At 36.5% G+C, this 23001-nt stretch overlaps 2 protein-coding genes and 1 long non-coding RNA gene across 5 annotated transcripts; 1 reads left to right on the top strand and 2 right to left on the bottom strand.

Moving 5' to 3' along the window:
* Positions 1–1220: 1220 nt before the first annotated feature.
* Positions 1221–12895, bottom strand: crmp1 (collapsin response mediator protein 1). 2 transcript variants are annotated; one of them, XM_026204136.1, is made up of 14 exons: positions 12202–12895; positions 10077–10165; positions 9267–9451; positions 8557–8721; positions 7873–7934; positions 7702–7782; positions 7545–7613; positions 7312–7432; positions 6509–6665; positions 4764–4905; positions 4512–4682; positions 4066–4245; positions 2424–2589; positions 1221–2297 (listed from the first exon to the last, which is right to left on the bottom strand). In XM_026204136.1, exons 1-14 carry the CDS (start codon positions 12550–12552, stop codon positions 2206–2208), a joined length of 2031 nt encoding a protein of 676 aa, XP_026059921.1. In that variant the 5' UTR covers positions 12553–12895; the 3' UTR covers positions 1221–2205. The 2 variants fall into 2 exon arrangements, with proteins under 2 accessions (XP_026059921.1, XP_026059922.1); XM_026204137.1 differs by lacking the exon at positions 12202–12895 and adding an exon at positions 11034–11286.
* Positions 12896–14016: 1121 nt separating this feature from the next.
* On the top strand, positions 14017–22883 carry wfs1a (Wolfram syndrome 1a (wolframin)). 2 transcript variants are annotated; one of them, XM_026204133.1, is made up of 11 exons: positions 14017–14162; positions 14509–14655; positions 14746–15081; positions 15810–15886; positions 16974–17118; positions 17271–17444; positions 17605–17682; positions 17841–17995; positions 18452–18589; positions 18690–19378; positions 20495–22883. In XM_026204133.1, exons 1-11 carry the CDS (start codon positions 14159–14161, stop codon positions 21666–21668), a joined length of 3117 nt encoding a protein of 1038 aa, XP_026059918.1. In that variant the 5' UTR covers positions 14017–14158; the 3' UTR covers positions 21669–22883. The 2 variants fall into 2 exon arrangements, with proteins under 2 accessions (XP_026059918.1, XP_026059917.1); XM_026204132.1 differs by having other exon boundaries at positions 14509–15081.
* On the bottom strand, positions 17238–18820 carry LOC113044298 (uncharacterized). Its single transcript, XR_003275867.1, has 5 exons — positions 18683–18820; positions 18450–18565; positions 18163–18264; positions 17896–18003; positions 17238–17375 (listed from the first exon to the last, which is right to left on the bottom strand). It is a non-coding gene; the product is annotated as an uncharacterized LOC113044298 (long non-coding RNA).
* Positions 22884–23001: the final 118 nt, after the last annotated feature.

The following is a 23001-nucleotide window of genomic DNA, read 5'->3' as shown; positions in this document are numbered from 1 at the left end:
TCATCCTTCAAATTTGCATGAATTTCTTGAACACACAAGAATATATTTTGGAGAAAACTGCGCTAGTAGCCATTGTTTTCCCTACTATGGTGTTCAATACCAGCAACTATTTAATTACAATTCTTCAGATGATCTACTTTTTGCTCAGCAGAAGCAAGAAATTCATATAGGTTTAGAAAAAACAGATGGTGAGTAAATGATGACAACATTTTCATTTTTGGGTGAACTATTCCAGAAAAACTAGTTCTAACAGTGGTTGGTTCTAAGGACATCTAGTGGTGAACATATAAAGCTACAGATGAAAACGTAATTTTTTTTAATTGAATTAACGGACAGATAGATGACTAGTTAATTAGACTTTCATTCTGTCCCTATATTTTTGGGAAATGAACTGAAAAAGTCCCTTTACCAGCTGACTACACAATGATTTTGTCACTGCATTCGGGCCATCCTTTTTTATCCTTTGCAGGAGTAGTGCTTGCTTATCTTCTGTACCTCCATTTAAAATCTCACTTGCTTGTCTTTAGGCTTTCTATTTTAAAAATTTGTATTTCTCAGATATGTGACTTTTGCTCTGCCTCATGCAAGCAATCTTTGTTTTTGCAGGTGTTAGAGTTACATATCTCATTACATGAATGGGATGTGTTGTTTGTTTGTTTTTCCTGGACAATAATGGTGAAAATGTTCAGTATTTATTTGTTGGCAAGATTTTTTGTATGTCTACGTCTAGATCAGATTTGGTTAATTCAGGAAAAGGCAATCTCACACAATGAAAACTTCAACATTTATTTATGAACTTTATTTTACCATAGCAAAGTGAATATGATTATCAACAGTCAATAAGTGCGTTAGTGGATATCAGCCAACAAAAATAAATTGCAAAAAACAAAACACTATATACTGTATACCATAGGCAATCCAAAATCACAATGGGGTATTGAAAACAATACAACAGGCTTGGCACTGGCCTTATACTGGTCCAAAACAAGAGCGATCACCATTTATGCGGTGGAAGTTCGGTATTAAGACTCTGAGAGTACACAGTGACAAGGCTTGAGCCACTTGGATGTGAAGCAATACTGTAGAAATCTAACAATAGAAGTTAAAGTCAGGCAGATGAAATGAGAGCATTTTCAGCTCTTTTTGAATGCATGTGTGACTTGCTCTTCCAGATGTGATCATTTGCATTGCAGATGTGAGTGCTGCAGATTAAAAAATAATAATCTTGCGGGTTGCATATAGTTGCATTCATTGATTTTGCATTTGTGATATGAGGTAATGTGAATACCTTCTCTAGTCAACATCTAATTTAGCAATACGCAAACTCTACAGAGCCAAGAGCTTAGAGTAGCTAAAATGCCATGCAGCCTTTTTCACTACAGGTAAAATGAAAATACAAAGTGATATAACTAATTTGATGAGTTGACTGATAAAACTACCTTTCAAAGTATAAAATAGTGTAAAAATTAAAAGGTCAGGTGTCAATAATACCAACATCTAAATGTGAGATCATGCAATCCATCACCATTCTTTACCACAAATAGACTGATAACACAGAATTAAAAACATTTCAGTGCACAGAGAACATGGAAGGTAAAAGTGCTTGTAAGAGCAGACCGTCACTCAGCTTTAGAATGTGCTTATTACTGGTACAGTATTTGCCAAAACTGATCTCAGACCTGCAATCTAGCACTTTTATCTAGTCATCTTTAGTTCTGTAAGTTGTCCAGTAGGAAGAGCACCATTTTGTGGGATGACTATAGTTACCGGCTTCACAGGGCTTTAAAGCAGGACATTTTCACAAACACTGGGGTCACATCATAAGAACGAGGGTTTTAATAACACATAACTTTAATAAATGTGAGTAGTTATATTAGCATTGTTCTTCTGAAATTTGTTACGAATATAAAGTCTTTTCTAGTGATTGTCTAGCTATCTATAGGTATTCGTCTAGATGTGTCGTAGCAGAGAGACTATCGTGTACAATGCACACAGTAATATTGACTGTAGTTGGGACATTTACTGCACAGGTAAGGTACAGTGATATTTTGACATGCATGCGTTGCACAAAAATCATTTATAGCATGGCCCTGTGAGAGGATAATACTGATTATTTATCAACAGATAGGACTGTATTAATACTCACACATAGAGACACATACATACACACGCGCTCTCAAAGTCACAGGGGAGCTGCAGAAGGGCTCAACCAAGGCTGGTGATGTTGGAACGACCACCAGGTGGTGCTACAATGCGATGGCCAGAGCGCCGAGGAATGTTGTCATCTATTTGAGCCCCTAATATTATTGAAATAATCATATAATTGGTATACTTGTTTGTAAAATACTGATACATTTATACATTATTCAAAGGAATTTGAAGATATTGGGGAATATATTCATTAGAATAGGTAATCTCCTCACCTGATAGGCTGAAGTTAGACTGATGCAAGTTTCTGATTGGTGGAGGCTGATGTGTAGTGGGTGAGGTCTTGGCAGAAGGTGCTGGGGTTATATATTTGGGTGTTGCTGGGATATCATATACTGGACCATCATACATCCCACGAGAAACTCCCTGCTTGCTCATCACCTTTCAAACAACAGTAAACGACAGGTTTGGTGTTACTAAGAGAAACTGAGACACAAACCTAAAAGTTTACTATAAATATCAATCATTTCTACCAGTCTTTCTATTTGCACTATAAAACCAATAACACATCTAGCAAAACTATGCTTGGAAAATTCTGAAACCTTACGTTGCTACACTATTGTTAAAAAGCTTGGTGTCAGTAAAATTTGTTTTAAAAGAAATTATTACTTTTATTCAGCAAGGAGGCATTAAATTGATCAAAACAGTAGCAGTAAAGACCATTGCAAATTGATTTCTATTTCTAATAAATGCTGTTATTTTGAACTTTCTATTGAAAGTTCTATTGAAATGAACAAAACTACTGAAAAAAGTATCACTATTGCCACAAAAACAGCTTTCAACACTGATAAGAAAGGTTTATTGAGCATCAAATCCACATCTTAGAATGATTTCTGAAGGATCATGTGACACAAGGAATAAATTAAATGTTTTAATATATTAAAATATAAAACAGTTATTTTAGTTAACAAAAAAAATTGTGGACAATACTACTGCTTTTACTTTACAGAGCTGATAAATGCAGTCTTGCCGAGCAAAAGAGTATTCTTTAAAGAGGTCATATGATGTTGCTAAATAGAACATTATTTTGTGTGAAATGAAATTAAATGTTTTCCACATACTGTACATTATTGTTTCTCCTGTTTGCCCCACCTTTCTGAAATGCGTCGTTTTTTTACAAAGCTCATCAGCCTGAAAAACGAAATTGTAAAAAACCATGTCTGCATTTGTGATCGGAGAAATGACAAACAACAAGTGCTACTCTACACTGCTCATAACTCACGTTTGTATCATCAGTGGCAAATCCTTTACATATGTAAACGTACTTACAGACTGTGAGTCAGAAGCGCCAGCATTGTAGTCTACTCTCCCAGGATCAGGAAACATGTGCTGCACACTAAATATTTGGGTTGAACTGTTCTGGAACAGTGTTGTAAATACAACTTAACCACTGATTTCTAGTTGTGCCCTCCTTTGGAAGGCCAAACAAAGTATTTTCGAAACAACGAAACAGCGTCTCCACAACACGGAAACAGTGAGAATCAAAGTTAAGCATTCTTTTTTGCGTAAGCATTTGGGCGACATTATGCAAATCTACCCACATCGTGACTTAGACATGTGGGGGTGTATTTAAATGAGATGTTTTAGGAGGGCGTGGACGTGTTCTTAACTTTTATAAAGAATATCTATTTGGGTTCAAGACTAGTCTTTGCAACTTTACAGATCTTCTTTATGCACCTAGAGCTTGTAGCGCTCCACAGAGAAAAGAAAACTTGAAATCGCACCGTATAACCTCTTTAAAAAAAACATTCAAAATCATACTGAACACAAAATGTTAAATGGCACTGTATATATACCAATAGTTTTTTATACTGAGACTGAGTAAAGGTCAGTGAATTAATCAAAGACGAGTCATACCTTGTTGCGGTACTTAATGCGCTGGTAGGCAATGTCAGGGAAGGGTTTGCGAGAGATGAAACGTCCAGTCCCCTGCTGAACCTGAAGCTTCCCTTCCTCAAACACAATCCTACCCTGACTGACCACATACACTGGACCACCACGACACTCCATCCCCTCAAAAATATTGTACTCCAGAGCCTAGAAACAGAAGAAGAGAGATAGACTAGAAAAAATACTTTCTATTTTCATACATTTTCACCTGGTTATCAAATAGAAAATCACCATTAATATTTTGCAGGCATTCAGAAACAAAATTATTAGGAAATTGACGGATTAGAGTGGAACAACTCAACATCCTATTACAGGTATATACAATGCAGTATTAAATGAATGTATAACTGAATAAAAGCCATCCAGAGTATCATTCGATATTCCAGCATCGGCCAGAGATTTTCAGTCCTCACCGACTGCTGTGCTTTAGTTGTGATGGTCTTGATCTTGTCGGGGTCCCAGATAACAATGTCTGCATCCGATCCCACTGCTATACGACCCTTACGGGGGTACAGGTTGAAGATTTTGGCTGCATTAGTGCTTGTAACTGCAACAAACTGGTTTTCATCCATCTTCCCCATAGCCTGTAGGGAACAAGTTAAGTGGTGACTGATAAATGCAACCTGCACCTCAATCCATATAAACATACATGCAGATACACTTACCACTGCTTTGTCCCAAACAAAACCCATTCTCTCCTCCACTCCATTGGTTCCTTCGGGAATAAGGGTAAAGTTGTCCTTCCCTATGGCCTTTTGAGAGGTGCTGTAAGCACAATGTCCACTACCCACGACCTGCAGATCCCCACTGAAGAATGATAAAGAATATCCATGATAAATGATAAAGCTCTATAAAGAACATGATCCAGGCTCTAGAGCTAGTTGTGATGTTCTTTGCAACCATATTTTTATTAAGAGTTACATATTGTGTCAAGGTCCTAGAATTGTACACTACTGTTCAAAAGTCTGGGGTGTGTTTAATGTCTCTTTCTCTTATGCTTAGCAAGGTTGCATTCATTTATATATTCACTAAAAACCCAAATATTGTAAAATATTATTACATTTTTTATTTTATTTTCATTTCAAATGTAATTTATTCCTGTGATTAGATTTTTGTAATTACTCCAGACCTTCAGAAATCATTCTAATGTGATGATTTGGTTCCTTAAAGGGTTAGTTCACCCTAATATTAAAATTATGTCATTAATAACTCATTTCAGCAAACAGCAATACATTTTTTTTCCAGGATTCTTTGATGATTAGATATTTCAAATAAAACATGATTAATTTTCAACAGAAACATTTGCGGCATAAACTGACACTTTTAATGAATCCTTGCTGAATAAATGTATAAATAATAATAATAAAAATTAATTAATTTAATGCTCAATTTTTAATTAATTACAAGCTCCATAGACATTACACTTCAAAGACCTGAGGGATGTACATGAAAGCTCTTTGTTATTTTAACTGGTCATGTTCTCAAACTTCTCTTCTATCTTTTGACCAACCAGCTTAGCTACTATAAGAGATAATCAACTGAACATTGACTATTAAAGACATTTCCACTAAACCTACAGTAGGTTTGCTTATTGAGCAACCAGCATCAGGTAAATTGCTGTCTTTCATGTATCACTGAAATGTTTCTTCATGTGGACTAAGCATAAAATCTGGCCCAACTGCAATTGTCAGCTTCAATTAAACTATTGTAATACAAAAGGATGTATGCATCCATAATGCTTATGGATATGTGTGACTGTTATGTTGGCAAAAGATCCACATGATGAAAAATGACAGTGGTGATATGTTTTGAAATCCCAAAATGCAACACCATACATCTACACACAATAAAACAAATTTTGCTCTTTGCATGCTTCACATAATGTTTAATGCTTAAAAAAGAATCTTTGATAATATTCTAGAATTTCTTCTCATCCTTTGGACCCGTCTAATGCATCTATGCTAAAAATAAATGTCCTCTCTCCAGCTGTGTCCGTCTGCCTCTATGTGACAGTGTGTGTGTGTGGGTGTGAACCTCTGTGTCTGTGAGTGTATGTGTGTGTGCATGCATGTGAAAGTATGTGTGGCTGTGGATGTCAACATAATGACATCTCTCTCATAGTCTAGCAGCCTGCAAGCTATGTGTGTGTGTGTGTGTGGTGGGGAGGGAGGAGGAGAGTGCTGTAACCATGGCAACAGGAGATGAAAGCCTGATCTATTTTTAGAAATGGGGCCAGGAAAAGGTGTGTCTGCTGCTAGGGTGTAGCAAAGAGCCAAAGTAAAGGAGTTAGCAGAAGAAAAATTGTCAGTTAGTGCCACTTTGCATAGGACTCCAGTATTACACTGCATCTACACTAACAGTGCAACTGTCATAGATGTCGAAAATGTCGAAGTAACTCAAAATTATTTACCAGGCCAGCAGAGAGTGAAGGTGGTCAGGTGTTGTTGGGTCAGGGCTGAGGGGTGGAGAGATCACATGGGCTGCTGCTTTCACCCAGTTTTTACTCCAGTAGTGAGATCCATCTGTTGCTATACTGGCTGTGATTGGCTCGCCAAAAACAACAGAGCCTAAAGACAGGAAAAATAAAATAAAGAGAGCAAGCCCATAAATTGTAAGACTGGTATATTCAAGTTTTTTTTTTTTTTTTGAGTACACCCATCATTTATGCTACCACACTTTAATTTGGTATTAATATATATATATATATATATATATATATATATATATATATATATATATATATATATATATATATATATATATATATATATATATATATATATATATATATATATATATATATATATATATATATATATACATATATATATATTTTTTATATTACTTTTATTCTGCAAGGAACTGACCATATGTGACAATAAAGCCTTATTAATGTTACAAAAATTCCATCAAATATATTCTGAAAAATTTAACATCACAAACATATTGAACAGTGACAATATTAATAAGTTATGTTTCTTGAGCAGCAAATCAGCTATTTAAAATGATTTCTGTTGGATGAAGTGACACCTGAAGACTGCTGAAAATTCAGCTTTTTAATATATTACATTTGAAAATATTGTAAAAACAATTCACGAATTAAATTTTTTATTTTATATATGATCAAATAAGTGCAGCCTGGGTGGGAGACTTCTTTCAAGTATATTAAATTGTGAATTCAGCATGCAACAATATTTCACAATATGTAGTCACCTTTCTTCCGTGCATTTGTCACAGTATCAGCTGCACTTTTACTCATCACTTTGGTGATGTAGACAGGGCAGTTGACTCGGTTGCCAAGGGTGATCGCGCGGAAAACAGCCTCCGCCTCCAGCTGTGAAACAGACATCCAGTTACATCAAGACACTCCACTCTGCAAAAAAACTGACTGGATAAACAGTTACTCAGTTAAACACCTAAACAGTTTGCCAATTTATTGATTCTACCTCCTCTGGGCGGCTCAGTGGGTGGCCCTCGGGACCAGTGATGCCCATTCCCAAGATTTTGCTTTGTTCCTTTAACACAAATATTGAAAAAACAGTAAGAGTAGAAGAAGAGTGTGTTTGAATTCTGTATGACATTTGCTCATTAGACAACAGGTACCTGTGCTATGAGGTCTCCATTCTCTGCGTGCACCAGCACCACTGCCCCCTGCTCCTTTAGGAATGAGAATGCTTCATACAACTAGATAAGAGAAAGAAAGAGTGATCAAATTAGTTATTTTATTTTGTCACAGTACAGGATGCTCTTTAGATGGAAGCATAGATACCTAACCTGAGAGTCAGGCATTTGAAATAACCCTTTGTAAGCCATGTACACTTGGAAAGAGTTGATTCCTGCCAAAAGAAGAGAACATTAACATGCATTTCAGAAAAAAAATACAGTACCGTTCAAATGTTTTGAGTGTGTGACATGGCTTAATTTTTTGAAAGACTTCTCTTATACTCACCAAGGCTGGATTTGTTTGAAAAGACACAGTAAAATATTGTGAAAATATTATTGCAATTTAAAATGTATAGTACATTTTAAAACGCAATTTATTCTTTAGATTTTTGTTTTTGTTTTTCAGCAGCCATTACTCTAGTCTTCAGTGACACATAATCCTTCAGAAATTATTCGAATATGCTGATTTACTGCTCAATAAATATTTTTGAAACCAGTTGGTCTGCTTAATATTTTTTTAAACCCATCATTCTGACATTTTGTCAGGATACTTGATGAATAGAAAATGCAAAGGAACATTTATTTGAAATGTAAAAAAAATAAAAATTAACATCACAAAGATAAATGTCTTTACTATTAATTTTGATCAATATAATGTGTCCTTGGTAAATAATTTTTTTTTGACTAACCCCAAACATTTGAACTGTTGTGAATTAACAATCCTCAGCATTTGGCACATTTATCAGGTGGCTCTGAAACCTCAGTATGATATGTGGCTTTAAAATATGTGTTCACCTTTTTCCTGTACCAGCTGTTCCAGCTCCTCCTTCACACCTTCATGCCAATGAGGGATATCCACATGAAGTGAATAATCACAGCAGGACTTTTTATCAGCCGCTTCCTGCCACTTCTCAAAGGCTTCCAAAAGACTGTCTCCAGGCTGTGGAGTCACATGGTCAACTGAAACAGAAAATGATGGATTCTGCTCAAAATGTTTGATCGATTTTTGAAGATTCTATTAAATAATTCCTAAATAATTTCTGTTGAAGATTCTGTTATTTTGCTGCTGCTTTAATCCTAAATTACTCTATTGATTTTAGTATGCTCCTTTTATAAGACACTGACTCTTTTTTTTCTTTGTCTCGCACACAACAGTTAATAGTTTTAATACATTGTTTAAAGAAAATAAGCTATTGTAACCATAAAATAACTCTTGGCTCTGACTGCTAGAGAAAATAAAATCTGATTGGCTATAGCTGACATGAGCCGAGGGCATGTCCTTGTAGCAAGCAACAACAGACAAATTTGGGACACTGCTTTGCTCTCACAGGGAGATGCAAGTCCTAGTCCAGGAAGTTGTTCAGAACATTTGGCACTGCATCCTAAATATTCAACATACTTGAACCTTTGCCACAATCCTGAGTTCAAATGTCATTCTCAGTTCTTTTTTTAAGAAACACTTTCTTCTTTTTTAAATGCCATATTAATAATTGATCCAGACTTACTGATCATGGTGGTTCCTCCTGCCAGAGCAGCTTTGGTGCCCTGGTAGAAGTCATCCACAGGTGGAGTGCCCAGGTAAGACTTATGCAGACAGGTGTTCACATCAATTCCTCCAGGAATCACCATACACCCATTAGCCTCAATCACCTTGATTCCCCCGGGCACAATCAAGTTCTCCCCAACCTGTCTGAAGGCGAGATGGAAAATGAATAAATTACAAACACATTACATACTACACTAACACATGACATACTAAACATGCACTATATTACACAAAAGACCAAAATACAGTTGTGCAATTGAAACAAAAAAAAAAGTTATAAAAAGGTTTTAATGGCCTAATGCCACAGGAGAACTTCATATGATGCTGAATTTAATATGTTATGCAATATAATGCAATTAAGCATTATTTCATTCTGTTGACAGCCACAGAAGTCTACACAATCTGCATAATCTATCTCATAAGCGTCCACTCACTTAGTATGTCTTAGTATGTCACTCAGTAATAGGCCTTTATATAAAAATCATATCATTCGTATTAATATTTGCTTGTGAGCATAAATGCTTTTTCAAAAATAAATGCCAGCAAACAGTAGACAGTTATTTCAGATTTCTAAATTAGTAATTGCTGTAATATGATTGTTTTCAAATAATGTTAACATTAAGCAAGCTGGACATTTATCCTGCACATTAATGTTGACTTGATCGGTGGATAGTTTTCATGCATGCATCATTCATATTTACAACAGTGATATGCAATTGCTTATAGTGCTTTTGTAAACGTGTGCATTTGCTTGTGCATGGTGTCTTACTTAATAATTCCATCTTCAACATAAACGTCAGCATATAGCGACTGATCATCGTTGACCACTCTTCCACCTTTAATCAGCAGTCGCTCGCTCTGAAGAAGAGAGGAGAAAACACAGAGAGCAAGCAAGAGGATGAGTGACCAACAGCAGTTTAAAGCTTATTTTACCTGCTATATTTGCAATTGAGTGAAGTCCTGTTACGACCACTGATAAAAGAGCCTTCTGCACACTTTCAGCCTCACACTCTGTGAATAGGTGGGGTTTTATGAACAGAGAAGAGCAAATGTAGTAATGTGGAAAGAAGTTAGGTTGCCATGGTAACCTCGCATCACCCAGTTGTCAGGAAGGCACATTCCATGGCGTTTTTCTTAACTGATTCAGGCTTCATATTCAAAGCATAAGCCTCGATAGATGCGCTATTCCTAGATGTCAACGAGGCACAGATCGCAAAAATTGCTTCATTCTAGGATTAGGATCATTCTAATTCATTACTCATAACTACAGGCAGAAATACAACACATAGAGCTCATATTCCTATGTTCTTCAATAGTTTAAATGTGTGCACTGCCATTAAAAAAAAAAAAAAAAAGTGTCTGTTTATTCCAGATTTCTGCTTTTGGCGACAGACCCTGTTGCTTCTGGTCCGCTGCATATGCACTCGCCATTTGTTAAATGAAACGCGCCCTACAAAGCTGCTATAAATTCATGCACGATTCATTATTTATCCCGGCATCTATTGTAAATGCAAACGGAGCGATGCTCGTTTCGTGCACGGCAGGGATGTGTGCATGGCTGTGCCTCATTGTAGCGGTAATTGTAACCTTTCCTTTGGCTGATTTCAGTGCTCTTAGCGGCCTCTGCTTTGTTGGCTCGCTAAGAATTTAATCCCTTCTCGTCTCGTTTCCCCCACGGGCAGGATTTACCGGGAGCAGAAGGCTCGCCATGCAGCCGGTGTCTTACCGTCAAATGCGGGATGTTCTTCTTTCCTTGGTAACCCGTCCCGGACATCTCGCTTTTATGATTTGAGGAGATGAAAAATGAGAACCCGCTTCTTTTTCCACAAACCCACCTTTTGAACTAGCGCTCCGTTAGTGCTGCACAAGCGAGCGCCTTTCCCGAGGGTGTGTGTGTGTGTATGTGAGTGTATATCTGTTCGCCTGTTCGAAGACGTGTTTTGTATTAGAGTGTATGTTGGAGGGCGACCTCCTCACATATAACAGAGAGAAAACTGGGCGAGAATCGGTCAGTGTTATGGATTAATGGTCTACTAATAGTTTTGTTTTAAGATATTTTGAATAATACGGTTCATTCATAAATTAAAAAGGAGTCAAATATGTCTGTATTATTATTATTATTATTATTATTTTCAAATCAATAACGTTCCACAAGGAAACATAAAATGTTTGCATTATTGGAATGTTCCTAGAATGCTGAGTTGGGCTATCAAGTAAAATAATGTTGAACAATGCATGCTAACCTTAAAATATCGTACCAATAATGCTGGCAAAAATCAAGTGACAAACGTGACAGAAAAATAATGAAACGGACATTTATACTAAATAGAAAATGCAACTTAAAAAAATCGTTGCATAAATTAGGCTACCCATAAATGCACTTAAGTGTAAGCTTTTTTTCTTATGGTAGAATTACTGTAATAATATTTTACACTGAAATACAAAATAAGAATATTTATTCTGTTGCCTAAGGCAGGCTAATTCAAACTTCATTTTGAAGTTTTATTTTATTTATTTTTTCTTATAGAAAAATTACAGTAGGCAATTCGTTTTTACATCTTAGTTTGCTTTCAAAGTAGCCTATATGGGTTTAGTTTCTCATAATAGGCTAAAATAGGCTATTTTGTAAGTTTATTATTATTTGGTTTTCTTGTTATAATGAACTTCCAGCATTTGTATATTTTGTTATATCATATAAAGTATGGTAAGTAGCAGTTAACTAAGGATTTTACTTTCACATTTTATGTCAGAACAATATCCTACTTGTTCATTATATGCTTTACAGAGTAGGCCTATTCTTTTATGAGAACATTTTAACCTTGTGTTGCCTATACTTGCATGGTTTAAGGCTCAAATGCACTCCGAAAACTGACACGCATTACATTTAAGCCCACCTTTCCGTTGTTTTGCTCATAACGACATTCCTTTTCAGCCTGATCCGTGATTTCGACACCCGGACGCCCGTCGTCTCTCTCACCCGGGGAGCTGATGGTCCCCCCGCTGATCTCATAATCTTCAAAGTCCCCATCCACGATGCGTTCCCTGCTACTGCTACGCGAGCTCCTGTTCCCCTTCCTCCCTACGGCGTACTGGTCAAAATCGATAGTCTTGTTATCATACGCGCCCTCGACGGAGCTAAACATTCCGTGAGACTTTTGGCGCTGGTTGGGTCCGGTCGCGATGGGTTTAGCCAGGTACACAGGGAGCTCATCCTCCCGGTTCCACTGTCGCCTACAGTCCGACATCACTCTTAAGAGGGAGATGATGCTCTAATACAACGATGAAGCGAGATGCCAGTGCAGAAAACCAGGTCAGTCTTGGTTTGCCTGGAGGTCGCAGCTAGCAGACTGAAAATGATGCTGCGATCTACTTTCCCAACAATGATAGCCTAAAATAACGCGTTTTATTATAAGCTAGTCCGAATAAAATTGCATCAAATCTATATCTTTCTGAATATTGGTAAAAGCAAATTAAATTAACTGTTTTAATTTAGACCTATATCAATTTTTTTTTTGTCTAAATTAAGATTTAGACTAGGCAATGCAGTGAGTGCCAGCCTCCATCCGAAAGTGCGTGCAAGATGCGCAAAAACACTGCAGTCAGCTGCACTGACTTGCATAAATCTATCAGTAAATCTATCAGTAATATCTTTCAAATTAAATTGTTCATTTACAAGACGCACTAGCCTATATATTTTTTAATTATGTTTTCACTTGTCTCTCCCGTTTCAACACGTGACTGTTTGGGATACATTTTTAATATGATGTTTTGAACAATAAGCCCTTAATCACCTGTGAAAGAACCATAATATTCCTGAACGAAATGAATACGAATATTCTCCTTGAAGTGAATGGACCAGGGCACCAGAGAGCTAATCAATGTTATTTAGCTAAGCTATTATTGTTTTCTTTTTTTATCAACTTTTTTTCTGTTATTACTGTCTCACAGTTAGACAAACAAACAAACACTCTTTCTGGACTTTTCAACCATGCCCTAAGGTCGATATAACGATATAAATAGCTTATAGAATATAATTTTTCAAATTCCATAAGGGGAAGTCAATGAACTGACTTTCAGAAAGATTTTTACAGTTAATGTGTAAGTTACACAATCAGAATCCATAAACTTTAAATAGCTCGTATTTAAAAACGGCAAAAAAAAAAAAAAAAAAAAAAAAAAAAAGACATCGCGTTTATAGTAAACAGAATAGATTCAAAATATTCGAGCTGAGATTAATCAAATCACTGTTCAGTCTAGCCTTGATCTCTACGGTGTATATTCCTTTTTCATCTTTGTATCATAAATAGCATGGGGTTTAATGAACACTGGAGCTGCACGAGCGTCCCGCGACAACACTTCAAACTGCGTCTTCTTTGAAAAGGCATAGGCCACTGCGAGCAAAGAGATATTATTATTACTTCGTTGACATCTAGTGGCTGCCCATAGGTCTATCCGACGTTCATTCACTGAACCTTCATGATTTATCCAGATAAAAAAAAGGGTCACAATTATTATTTTAAGCTATATTAAGTCTACCAGCTAGTCTTTCGCTACAGTGGGACTGTATTCTTAATCCAAATTAAGTGCGATGATGACGACCCTTCGGGTAACGCTGAGTGCTCGAGTCATATCCAATCAGAGAGGAACTCTTTGATTGGCACTTGAATTATCCAATCGAAGCTCGTTCTCTGGAGGTATGGTGGGCTTTAAACAACTGCGATTCCATAGTGGGGCTCTGGTTTCACAGGGCTTCACAGGGCTGTTATATGTGGACAGCAAAGAAAACTTTTAAAAGAGTTTATTTTTGTTGTGTTACGCCATATATTGAGGAAGACTGTCCATTCAGCTTAAATGAGTAAGTTGTTTCGATTCACTTTTATTTTGAGTACAAAGATACCTTTAATTTCAGCACTCTCGTTCTGTCAAAACATAATATTGTGTAGACACACTTATTATATCAACATTTATATAAAAATACAGTTAACATGTAAAAACCATGTAATGAATTTGGTTATTTGTAAGAAACGACATCAAGTCTTTGTAAGCTGGTTTATATACACTATACATTTGTGTGGAGTATGTAGTAGAATTTAGATGTCAAAAACATATTATGAAGTTGGTAGGTTAAGTGAAAATAATAATAATAATAACGGCGCTCTTTGTAAACTTCATGACTTTGCACTTTGTTTGTTGTCTTTTAGGTGAGAAGGATGTTAGTGCTAACCCACCACCATCTCCTGAGACTCTCAAGGAGAAAAGTGCAAGCCACAAATGTCTCAACCCTCCTGTTCCATCAACTCAATCCATTCCAGGCACTGAGGCAGCGGGTCCCCCTCTCTCCAGTTCTGGTAACCCAGGCCAACCACCTAAATCCACCCCTTCTTCAAGTCTAGATACTAAATTAAAACAAACCGATGTTAAAACCTCAAATCTTCCAGCCAGATCAACATCTGAAATACCAGTAACACCGAAACCTGTACCTACATCTTCACATATCTCTAAAACTACTCCAACTATGCCAGCTACAAGATCATCATCATTATCAAAATCAACATCATCTTCTCCCAGTGACCCATCCCCACCCAGCATCACTATTTCTGCTGATCCTACACAATCTACATCTCCTCCTGAAGGTTCACTGTCCTCCTCCAAAACACCTGCAGTTGGTTCCAGTAAACTCCCACGTCAACGGAGCTTTCTGGCTGCAGCCCAAAAGGTGATAATGCAGGAGAAAATAAAAAAGGCTGAGGAAGAGGACAAGGCTGAAGAATGTGGTAAGAGAGGCTATGCATAACAAAGAAAGCTGAAGGACAATCTGCTAAAGAATTTTTTTTTTTTTTTTTTTGTATGATCCAATTTCCAACTCAAACAGACTTATTATGTTTGATATTGTGTGATCGTAACATATTGATTGTAGTTTCTTTATATACATTCATTATGCATTGCACTAAAAGAATGCATCAAAATGAGGGTAAACAGAGACATGGCAGGGGGTGGGGTTTGGGGGGCTACTGACACATGCTAGTGTGTGCTAGCTTTATTTTAGTCTTTTAGGGTGTCAGTGTTCAAGAAATAAATCTACCTCTCATTTGAAAATCTAAGGGTGTACATATATTTAATGTGTCGGAAGGTAATGTAGACCTCAACTTTGAAGATTCCTGCAGCTGTAACTTATTCACTATATTGAGGCCATGATTACAGTAAACAACACAGTTGCCAGGAATCTATAGATAAACTACGTTCATTAAAATCATACTCAAGCTCCTTTTTCCATTCAAAACATAATTTTTTTAAATTAAAAAGTCATTATTTGATTGTTCTGGAACTTTATTCAGTGTTAATTATGATTTAGCTGGCAGCATTTACAGTTTTTTTTTTTTTTTTTTTGCAAAGATGAGCATAGGTGAATTAATTAGAGGTTTTGTGGATTCATTAAGGCTTCAAGTTTCAGTAGTTCCACCATAGTGTTCACAGAATTGTAAGTGACTGTTATCTCTCGTAGATGATATGGATGAAGATCTGCCTTTTGAGGAGCTCCTGGAGAAAGCTGAGGCTGGAGACCCCAGAGCACAGAGTAGAGTGAGTACATGATCACACATATGTATTTGAAATAATATTAAAATTCCGAATATTGTCATGTTATGAAATAATGACAATGTGAAACTGGTCATAAAATGTATTCTGAAAAAATATGCGGTGTGCAAAGAAATTATATCTCAAGACTTGATACTGAAGTGGACTGAATATTATTCTGCAATTGGGGTCCTTTTTTAATGACCTTTGATTAAATGTGTGCCAATTATAACTGATTATGATGGTTTTGGAGCTGTGTGATGCTATTCTACATTGACTTGTATAATGAACACAAGTGTTTATAATGTAGCTATAGGATTTGAAATGATCTACAGTGTGTTTTCCAATACAAATTAAATTCTGTAGTGTTTCTGTCTGCCTTAAAGTGTGTCCTTTTTGCCATGGCCATGATGAGTGTGTCTATTTTCAGCTTTCTGGAAGATGAGCCCAGTCTCAATATAACTCAATTGCCCCTACGTGTACATATTCTAACAAATACTCTCACAGCCAGAGCAAATGTGTCTGCATAGACAGACTCAGCTGACATACATACTGTTCAATGATACATTGAACGATAAGCCCTGACTATTTTTTGAGACCCCCACTTCCTCTGTTCCTCCAAAATGAATCCCATATCTATGCTTGTTTTATTCTATTAGGCTCAATTACATAAAGCATTATGGGAGGTGGAGATAAGCCTAGTAGATGGGCCAAACACTTGACTGCATATTTACTTTCTGTTACTGATTTTGCACTCATCTGTCATTGTGTTGTTAAAGGCACACTGTGAAGCCCTTACCATGGTTTAATAATCAGGGTTAAGCATTCAGGCTAAGATTAGATATGGTTATGTGATACTCGGTCTGGCTTTGAGCCTCTGGGATATTAGGCCAGTTATTATTGTTCATCAAAATGATTGCAGGGGTTGATGGGCAATGTAGTCTAATTCTTATGTTGTGATCGAAGCAAATTTCTCAAAATAAAATAAGTTAGATTTATTATGCACACGATTTATGATCTTGAGATGTTTCAGTTGAGAAATTAAAACATTATTTGTTAATTATTTTATTGTATTTTTTTATGTGTGCTGTAGCTCGGTAAATACTACCTTGAACTGGCAGAAGAAAAAGACACAGAGACAAATTACTGTACAGCTGTTGAATGGTTTTTGAAGGCAGCAAAGCAAGGTCGGAGGGATGCAGCCAGACTACTTCAGAAATGCTGGATCCAAAAGAAAGGTGAGGGGAAGTGGAGAAAATGTGGAACATTGAGAAAATGCTTTCAATTGCAAGTTATGCCAATATAATCTGGAAAAAAACTGTTGTAATGGTAATTGATCAGTTGTTTATAATAATCCCCAATGCATCCTTCTATACTTCTCTACTGGCAGGCATCACACCAGAGAATGCACAGGAAGTGAGAAGGTTGTCCTCAGAGAGTAAGTTTGAACAGGCGGTGAGGAGAGCAGCCATGTCCATGTATTGGAAACTCAATCCTGACAGAAAGAAAAAAGTAGCCATGTCTGAGATGCTGGAGAATGTCAGCCAGGTCAATACAATACCAGGTAATTGGGAGATATCTTTAAGTTTTTTCTCAGCATTTTCCATCTGTGTGTATCTGAAACAGGTATATTATTAAACATGCACCTGATTGTGATCACGAAATACATTTTTTAACATGTCTTGCTAGTAGTAACATTTATTTTAATCCATTCTTCCTAATAGGAGAACATGCTGTATGTGGTCTAACACCCAGCATTTATACTCAGAGGAAAATTCTGGAGACCATGGTTTCTAATGAATGTAAGTGTAAATATTTTTGTGTACACAAATGCAATAAATTAAATATTTGTTTTTAGAACAGTAAAGGATGGTGGTAAAGGAACTGAGGTATAATTTTCAAAATTTTAGACAGAGATTCTCATAACTCTTCACAAATATGCATCTTTGTCCTTCTACAGCTAGCTCTAAGTATGTGGATGTGGAAGATTTTGTGGAGATGACAAAAAAGTTCACCGAAGGTATTGCGTGCACTCCCACACTGAAAACCTCAGGCGTAGATGCAAAGGGAGAGGAGAAGATGTTGAGGAGAAGTGATGTAGCCACATTAGAAATGGTGAGACGCTATGAAAAAGATAAGAGATAAGTTCAAATGTTTTCACATAGCAGCAAATTTTCTTGTTTGATGAATATATAAGCTATCATCATTTATTTATCCATGAGAAAGTCGCTTAAAGGGTGCACTGAAAAATGAAAATTCAAATGAAAAAATAATTTCCTCACCTTTATGTTGTACCTGTCTGACAGTCTTTTGTGGAAATTTATTTTTGTCTATAACAAAACTCCAAAGAGATCCAAAGCAAAACTGGATGCCAGTGACTTTCACTGTAAGGAAATAAAAATCATTGAGACATTTTTTTAAATATATATTTTGTGTTTTGTTTGGAATTGACATGAGGTTAAGTAAATGATTCCAGAATTTAAATTTTGGGTGAGCTGTCCCTTTAACTTAAATGTCCACCAGTGAGATTATAATGTAAGTTGATAAAACCAGCTTTATACTTGCTTACAGGAAAAAAATGAATTGGCCCCCGTCACTCATAAGCGTCATCGAAAGTCCAGTTGGGCAGTGTCAGGTAGTGGGATGATGCTGGCTACCAGACGCAGTGGTGCGATGAAGAGAGCCCTGGACATAAAATCCCACTTTTTGGTGAAAAACATTATTATGTTGAAGCTATTTATCCAACTTTTGTTTGACAGTACTTTTAAAAAATGCAAATGTTGACTCATTGTGTTTTCTTACCCTGTAGGGTCTGCAGTACCCTCTCCATTTGATTATTGAGATGAAGGAACTTTTAATTGACTGGGCATCTCGTGCTGGTGTCCAGTGGCTGAGCACCATCATCCCAACGCAACACGTCAATGCCCTTATCTTCTTCTTCATCATCTCCAATCTCACCATTGATCTGTTTGCCTTCGTCATCCCGCTCCTCATCTTCTACCTCTCCTTTATCTCCATGGCCATCTGCACACTGAGGGTCTTCAAGAGCAGCAAAGGATGGGAGAACTTCAATGCCTTTACTGCACTCCTCACACGCTTCGAGCCCAGCCTGGACGTCGAGCAAGCCGAGTCCAACTTTGGCTGGAACAACCTGGAGCAGTACCTCTACTTCATGATATCAGTGTTCTTTATGATCTTCACCTTCCCAGTAGCAGATAAAGGCTGGATCCCATGCTCGGAGCTTTCCACAGTGGCCATCTTCTTCACGGCAATGAGCTACATGAGCCTGAGCCCATCTGCAGCAGCTTACGCACGAAGGGCACTCATCATCGAGGTGGCTTCATCTTTGTGTGCCTTGACTAGCAGGCTGCCGAAGGAAATGGCGATGGCCAGGATGCTGGGACATATTTTCACCACCATCCCTCTAGGAGAATCACTGGTGCTGGAGCTCAGTGTACCCTGTGTGCTCTACATCTACCTTTTCTACTTATTCTTCAGGTAAAATAATGTTTTTACTGTACCTATTGAAGGCAATGTACATCCAATCCACTGGACTGGACCAGGGTTATTTTATGGAAACTAAAACCCACTGTAAACTTTTTTTTAAGCTATTTTCAAAAAAAGCAAACATACATTTTTTGCTATTTGAAATTAAGCTGAAATAAATATCACATCAAAAATGAAATACTAAATATGAAATAATCAGACATTGAAAATGTTTATATTTTTAAAATGAAAAATTAACATTAATACAAATATTATTTTGTTTTCATGGTACAGCCAATGCAAATTTGGGTTGTGTGTTTTTTCATTGCATCCAATTCTGTTATTTTAGAATAATTTATATAACATTATAGTGTAAATTTATATTCTCAGTTAATGATTTTGTATGTTATATTTTTATATATATATTTTCACAAAGAAAACTTGCAAAAGTATAATAAATATAAATGTAAATAAATATGATTATATATTTTTAGCAAATTTTTCTTTCCTGTAAACAAATGCCTTTTTTTAGCAGTTTACGTTTATAATTTTATATTTACATGAAAATTTTTTATGTCCAATTATTCAATATTCAATATTTATGCATTTTTCACACGTAAATGTTTTTCTTTTTTTTCATTAAATGTACTTTTTTTTTTACAAACAAAACTTTCAATAGCGGAAAATTATAAAAAATCTAATTTATGAATCTACATTTCAAACACATTTTTTCATTAAATGTTTGTTTTTTGTAAAGAAAAATTGTCCAAAAACGACAAAGCCAAATAAATTTAACACTTTATCTGAAAAATAAAGATATAATGCTAACTGATTAGCAATTTTTCAATCATCCTTATGCTATGAAGAATATATGACAATTAATTCTCATAATTTTCAAGGTGGCTATTTATCTATGCTAGCCAGTCACAGAAAACCAGTTTGCAAGGCATAAAAACATATTTTCATTATCAAGTATATAAAATAAAATAAGATATAGCGCTAACCCAATAGGGCAAGTAACAGTTTCCTGAAGTAAATAATCAAGTTATAATATACAGTATTATTGATACTAATGTTTGAATATCATGACCATACCTAATCAGATCTCTTTTTACAAAAAATGTATAGTATGGCACGCATGAGGGGATTCAGAGGGACGTACTGCTTCCTGGTGCCGTACCTGGTCTGCTTCGTGTGGTGTGAGTTCTCTGTGGTCCTGCTGCGGAACTCCACCACCATTGGCCTTATCCGCACTTGTGTGGCCTACTTCCTCTTCCTGTTTGCCTTACCTGTTTTGGCTTTGGGTCTGATGGCGATGCTGCTGATTCAGATGGTTAAGTGGTTCCTGGAGTTGGAGTTAACAAAAATGCTGGTGACCCTGGCAGTGTGCGCCGTCCCTGTGATTCTGCGGCTTTGGACTCGATTCAGCCTGTCCATCCTAAATGTCTTCCGTTCCATCACCCAGAGAGGTCCGGTGAAACTGATCCTCCTGTGCATCACTACGGTGATTTTCCTCTGCGGCGTCTATGTCTATAATGCTGAAGGTCTGAAGGTGTATAACTCCACAATCACCTGGCAGGAATATGGTACAGTGTGCGGCCCACGTGCTTGGCAGGATCGCGGGATGGCTCAAACACAGCTCTTCTGCAGCCATCTGGAGGGTCATCGTGTCACCTGGACTGGAATATTCCGTCGTGTTCGTGTAGCTGAGATGGAAAACGGAGCTCGGTCTGTTATAAACTTGCTACCGGTGTTTATGGGAGACTGGTTGCGGTGTCTCTATGGTGAGGTTTATCCAAAGTGTGAACCACAGAATAATATGTCTCTAGTTGTGAATGTCACAGGAGACTCGCCTGTCAATGCCACAATGCTGTTCCTCCAGCAGGAAGAGGAGGAGCTCTGTCGGATAAAAGCCTATGCTAAACACCAATGCCACGTTAAACGCTTCGACAGCTACCGCTTTGAAGTGACGGTCGGCATGCCGGTGGATGGAGTCACACAACTTGACGATCCGGCAGGCGACATCCTCCTAATGGCGAGTCACGAGTTTAAACAGGTGTTGCTGAACCTCAATCCAGGCAGCATGGTAGAGTTCAGTACAAAGCTGGAAGGGAAGTTGGGTACCAAACTACCTGCATTTGAACTGAAAGCCATACACTGTCTGGACTGCAGCTCGTCATTGGTGCCTGAGGGACGACAGGTCAAGATTGAACGGAACTGGAGGAAAACCATGCTTAAAGCCATTCAGTTTGCATTTGACTTCTTCTTTGCTCCATTTCTCTGTGCTAGGATCAATGTGTAACGAAGAAGTAGAAGAAAAGATAACATACGCAAATCTGAATCACAGTCAAAATGTTTTTTTTTTTTCCTATCCAAAGTCAGAAGAATTGAAAATAGCTGCTTTTGTTTGATTTAAAATACGGTAGAAGGTGTTATATTGTAAAATATTATTACAATTTACAATATCTGAATTACTGTCACATGATCCTTCAGGTCAAATACTATCATGTGAAATATATAATAATAAGAAGACTGGAGTAATGGCTGCCGAAAATGTATCTCTAAAGGAATAAATTATGTCTTAAATAGAAAACAGTTATTTTAAATTGTATTAATAGTTCACAATATTACTGTTTTACTGTGTTTTTGATCAAATAAATGCAGCTTTGGTAAATGCTTTTTTAACAGCATAAAAACAATTATTCTACACTTTTGACTGGTAGTTTATAAGTTTCATGATAGTTCTATTATAAAATGGTAAGATTAGTGTAATCTGTCTAAAAAAAAAAGTATTCAGCAAAAATTTAATTTAGTCGTCATTAACAAGTGTTACAGATTAATAATTTAAGTTTTTTTTTCAACTGCCCTCATTCCACAGATTAGCCATGTTATTTAGCAAGTTCTGCTCAAATTATAATTTCTGCATTCATAGCATTCTATTCAACTGCAGAACATATGCAAAAAAACAGCAAGATATGACACAATGGTCAAAGATTTGTAATGCACGTTTACATACAAAATGTTTAAAAAGCAGATTTACAACTAAGAACCAATGTTTCTGACCTTCAGAAATTCAGCCTAACATTTATCACTAATTTATGATAACAATCATTATGTGCAGTGGATCTTTATTCACAATTGATTTATTTTCTTGTTTGTGTGTCATGAATAAGAATGCATGGAACACTAGTATTTAGAGTATTTATGAAATGAAGTGTTTTTGTGGACATGAGCCTTATCTATTATTTGTTACATTTTTTTCTTCTTTTTTGTCTTTTAAATAACATTTGTGTCTTTGAGTCACTGATAAAAATCTGTACACACTCATACAGCCAGCTCACACTTTGACGCACTCTGATGATGTCACTGTTTGTTAAATATAAAAACCATCTCTACACAGATGTTTTCCTTAAAGGTTCTATGACAAGTGGATGTAAAACCTGTTTACATTATCTTTGGAATTAGGTTTTTATTTTTTGTGAAAATATAAAAATGAATTAAAGTGCCTTTAATATTCACAGTTATTGTTCTTCTTAGGTTTGATGCTGCACAGTGTGTAGTTAGCTCACTATAAGCATACCAGATGTGTGTGTGTGTGTGTGTGTGTACCCAGAAGCAGACAGACAGACTGAGAA

Source organism: Carassius auratus, chromosome 26 (assembly GCF_003368295.1).
Source record: "Carassius auratus strain Wakin chromosome 26, ASM336829v1, whole genome shotgun sequence".
Taxonomy (NCBI): domain Eukaryota; kingdom Metazoa; phylum Chordata; class Actinopteri; order Cypriniformes; family Cyprinidae; genus Carassius; species Carassius auratus.
The sequence above is the reverse complement of the archived record's forward strand: the minus strand, read 5'-3'. Positions and strand labels throughout refer to the sequence as shown.

Excerpts from the sequence above, each read along its gene's own strand:
- wfs1a (XM_026204132.1), top strand. Across the intron at positions 15,887-16,973 it reads ACCCCAGAGCACAGAGTAGA|CTCGGTAAATACTACCTTGA; the intron begins GTGAGTACATGA and ends TGTGTGCTGTAG. Across the intron at positions 17,119-17,270 it reads ATGCTGGATCCAAAAGAAAG|GCATCACACCAGAGAATGCA; the intron begins GTGAGGGGAAGT and ends CTCTACTGGCAG.
- crmp1 (XM_026204136.1), bottom strand. The coding sequence starts at position 12,552 with ATGTCGGACTGTAGGCGACAGTGGAACCGGGAGGATGAGCTCCCTGTG. Across the intron at positions 10,166-12,201 it reads ATGAGCAAAACAACGGAAAG|AGCGAGCGACTGCTGATTAA; the intron begins GTGGGCTTAAAT and ends TCTCTTCTTCAG. Across the intron at positions 7,433-7,544 it reads CACTGAGCCGCCCAGAGGAG|CTGGAGGCGGAGGCTGTTTT; the intron begins GTAGAATCAATA and ends TCTGTTTCACAG.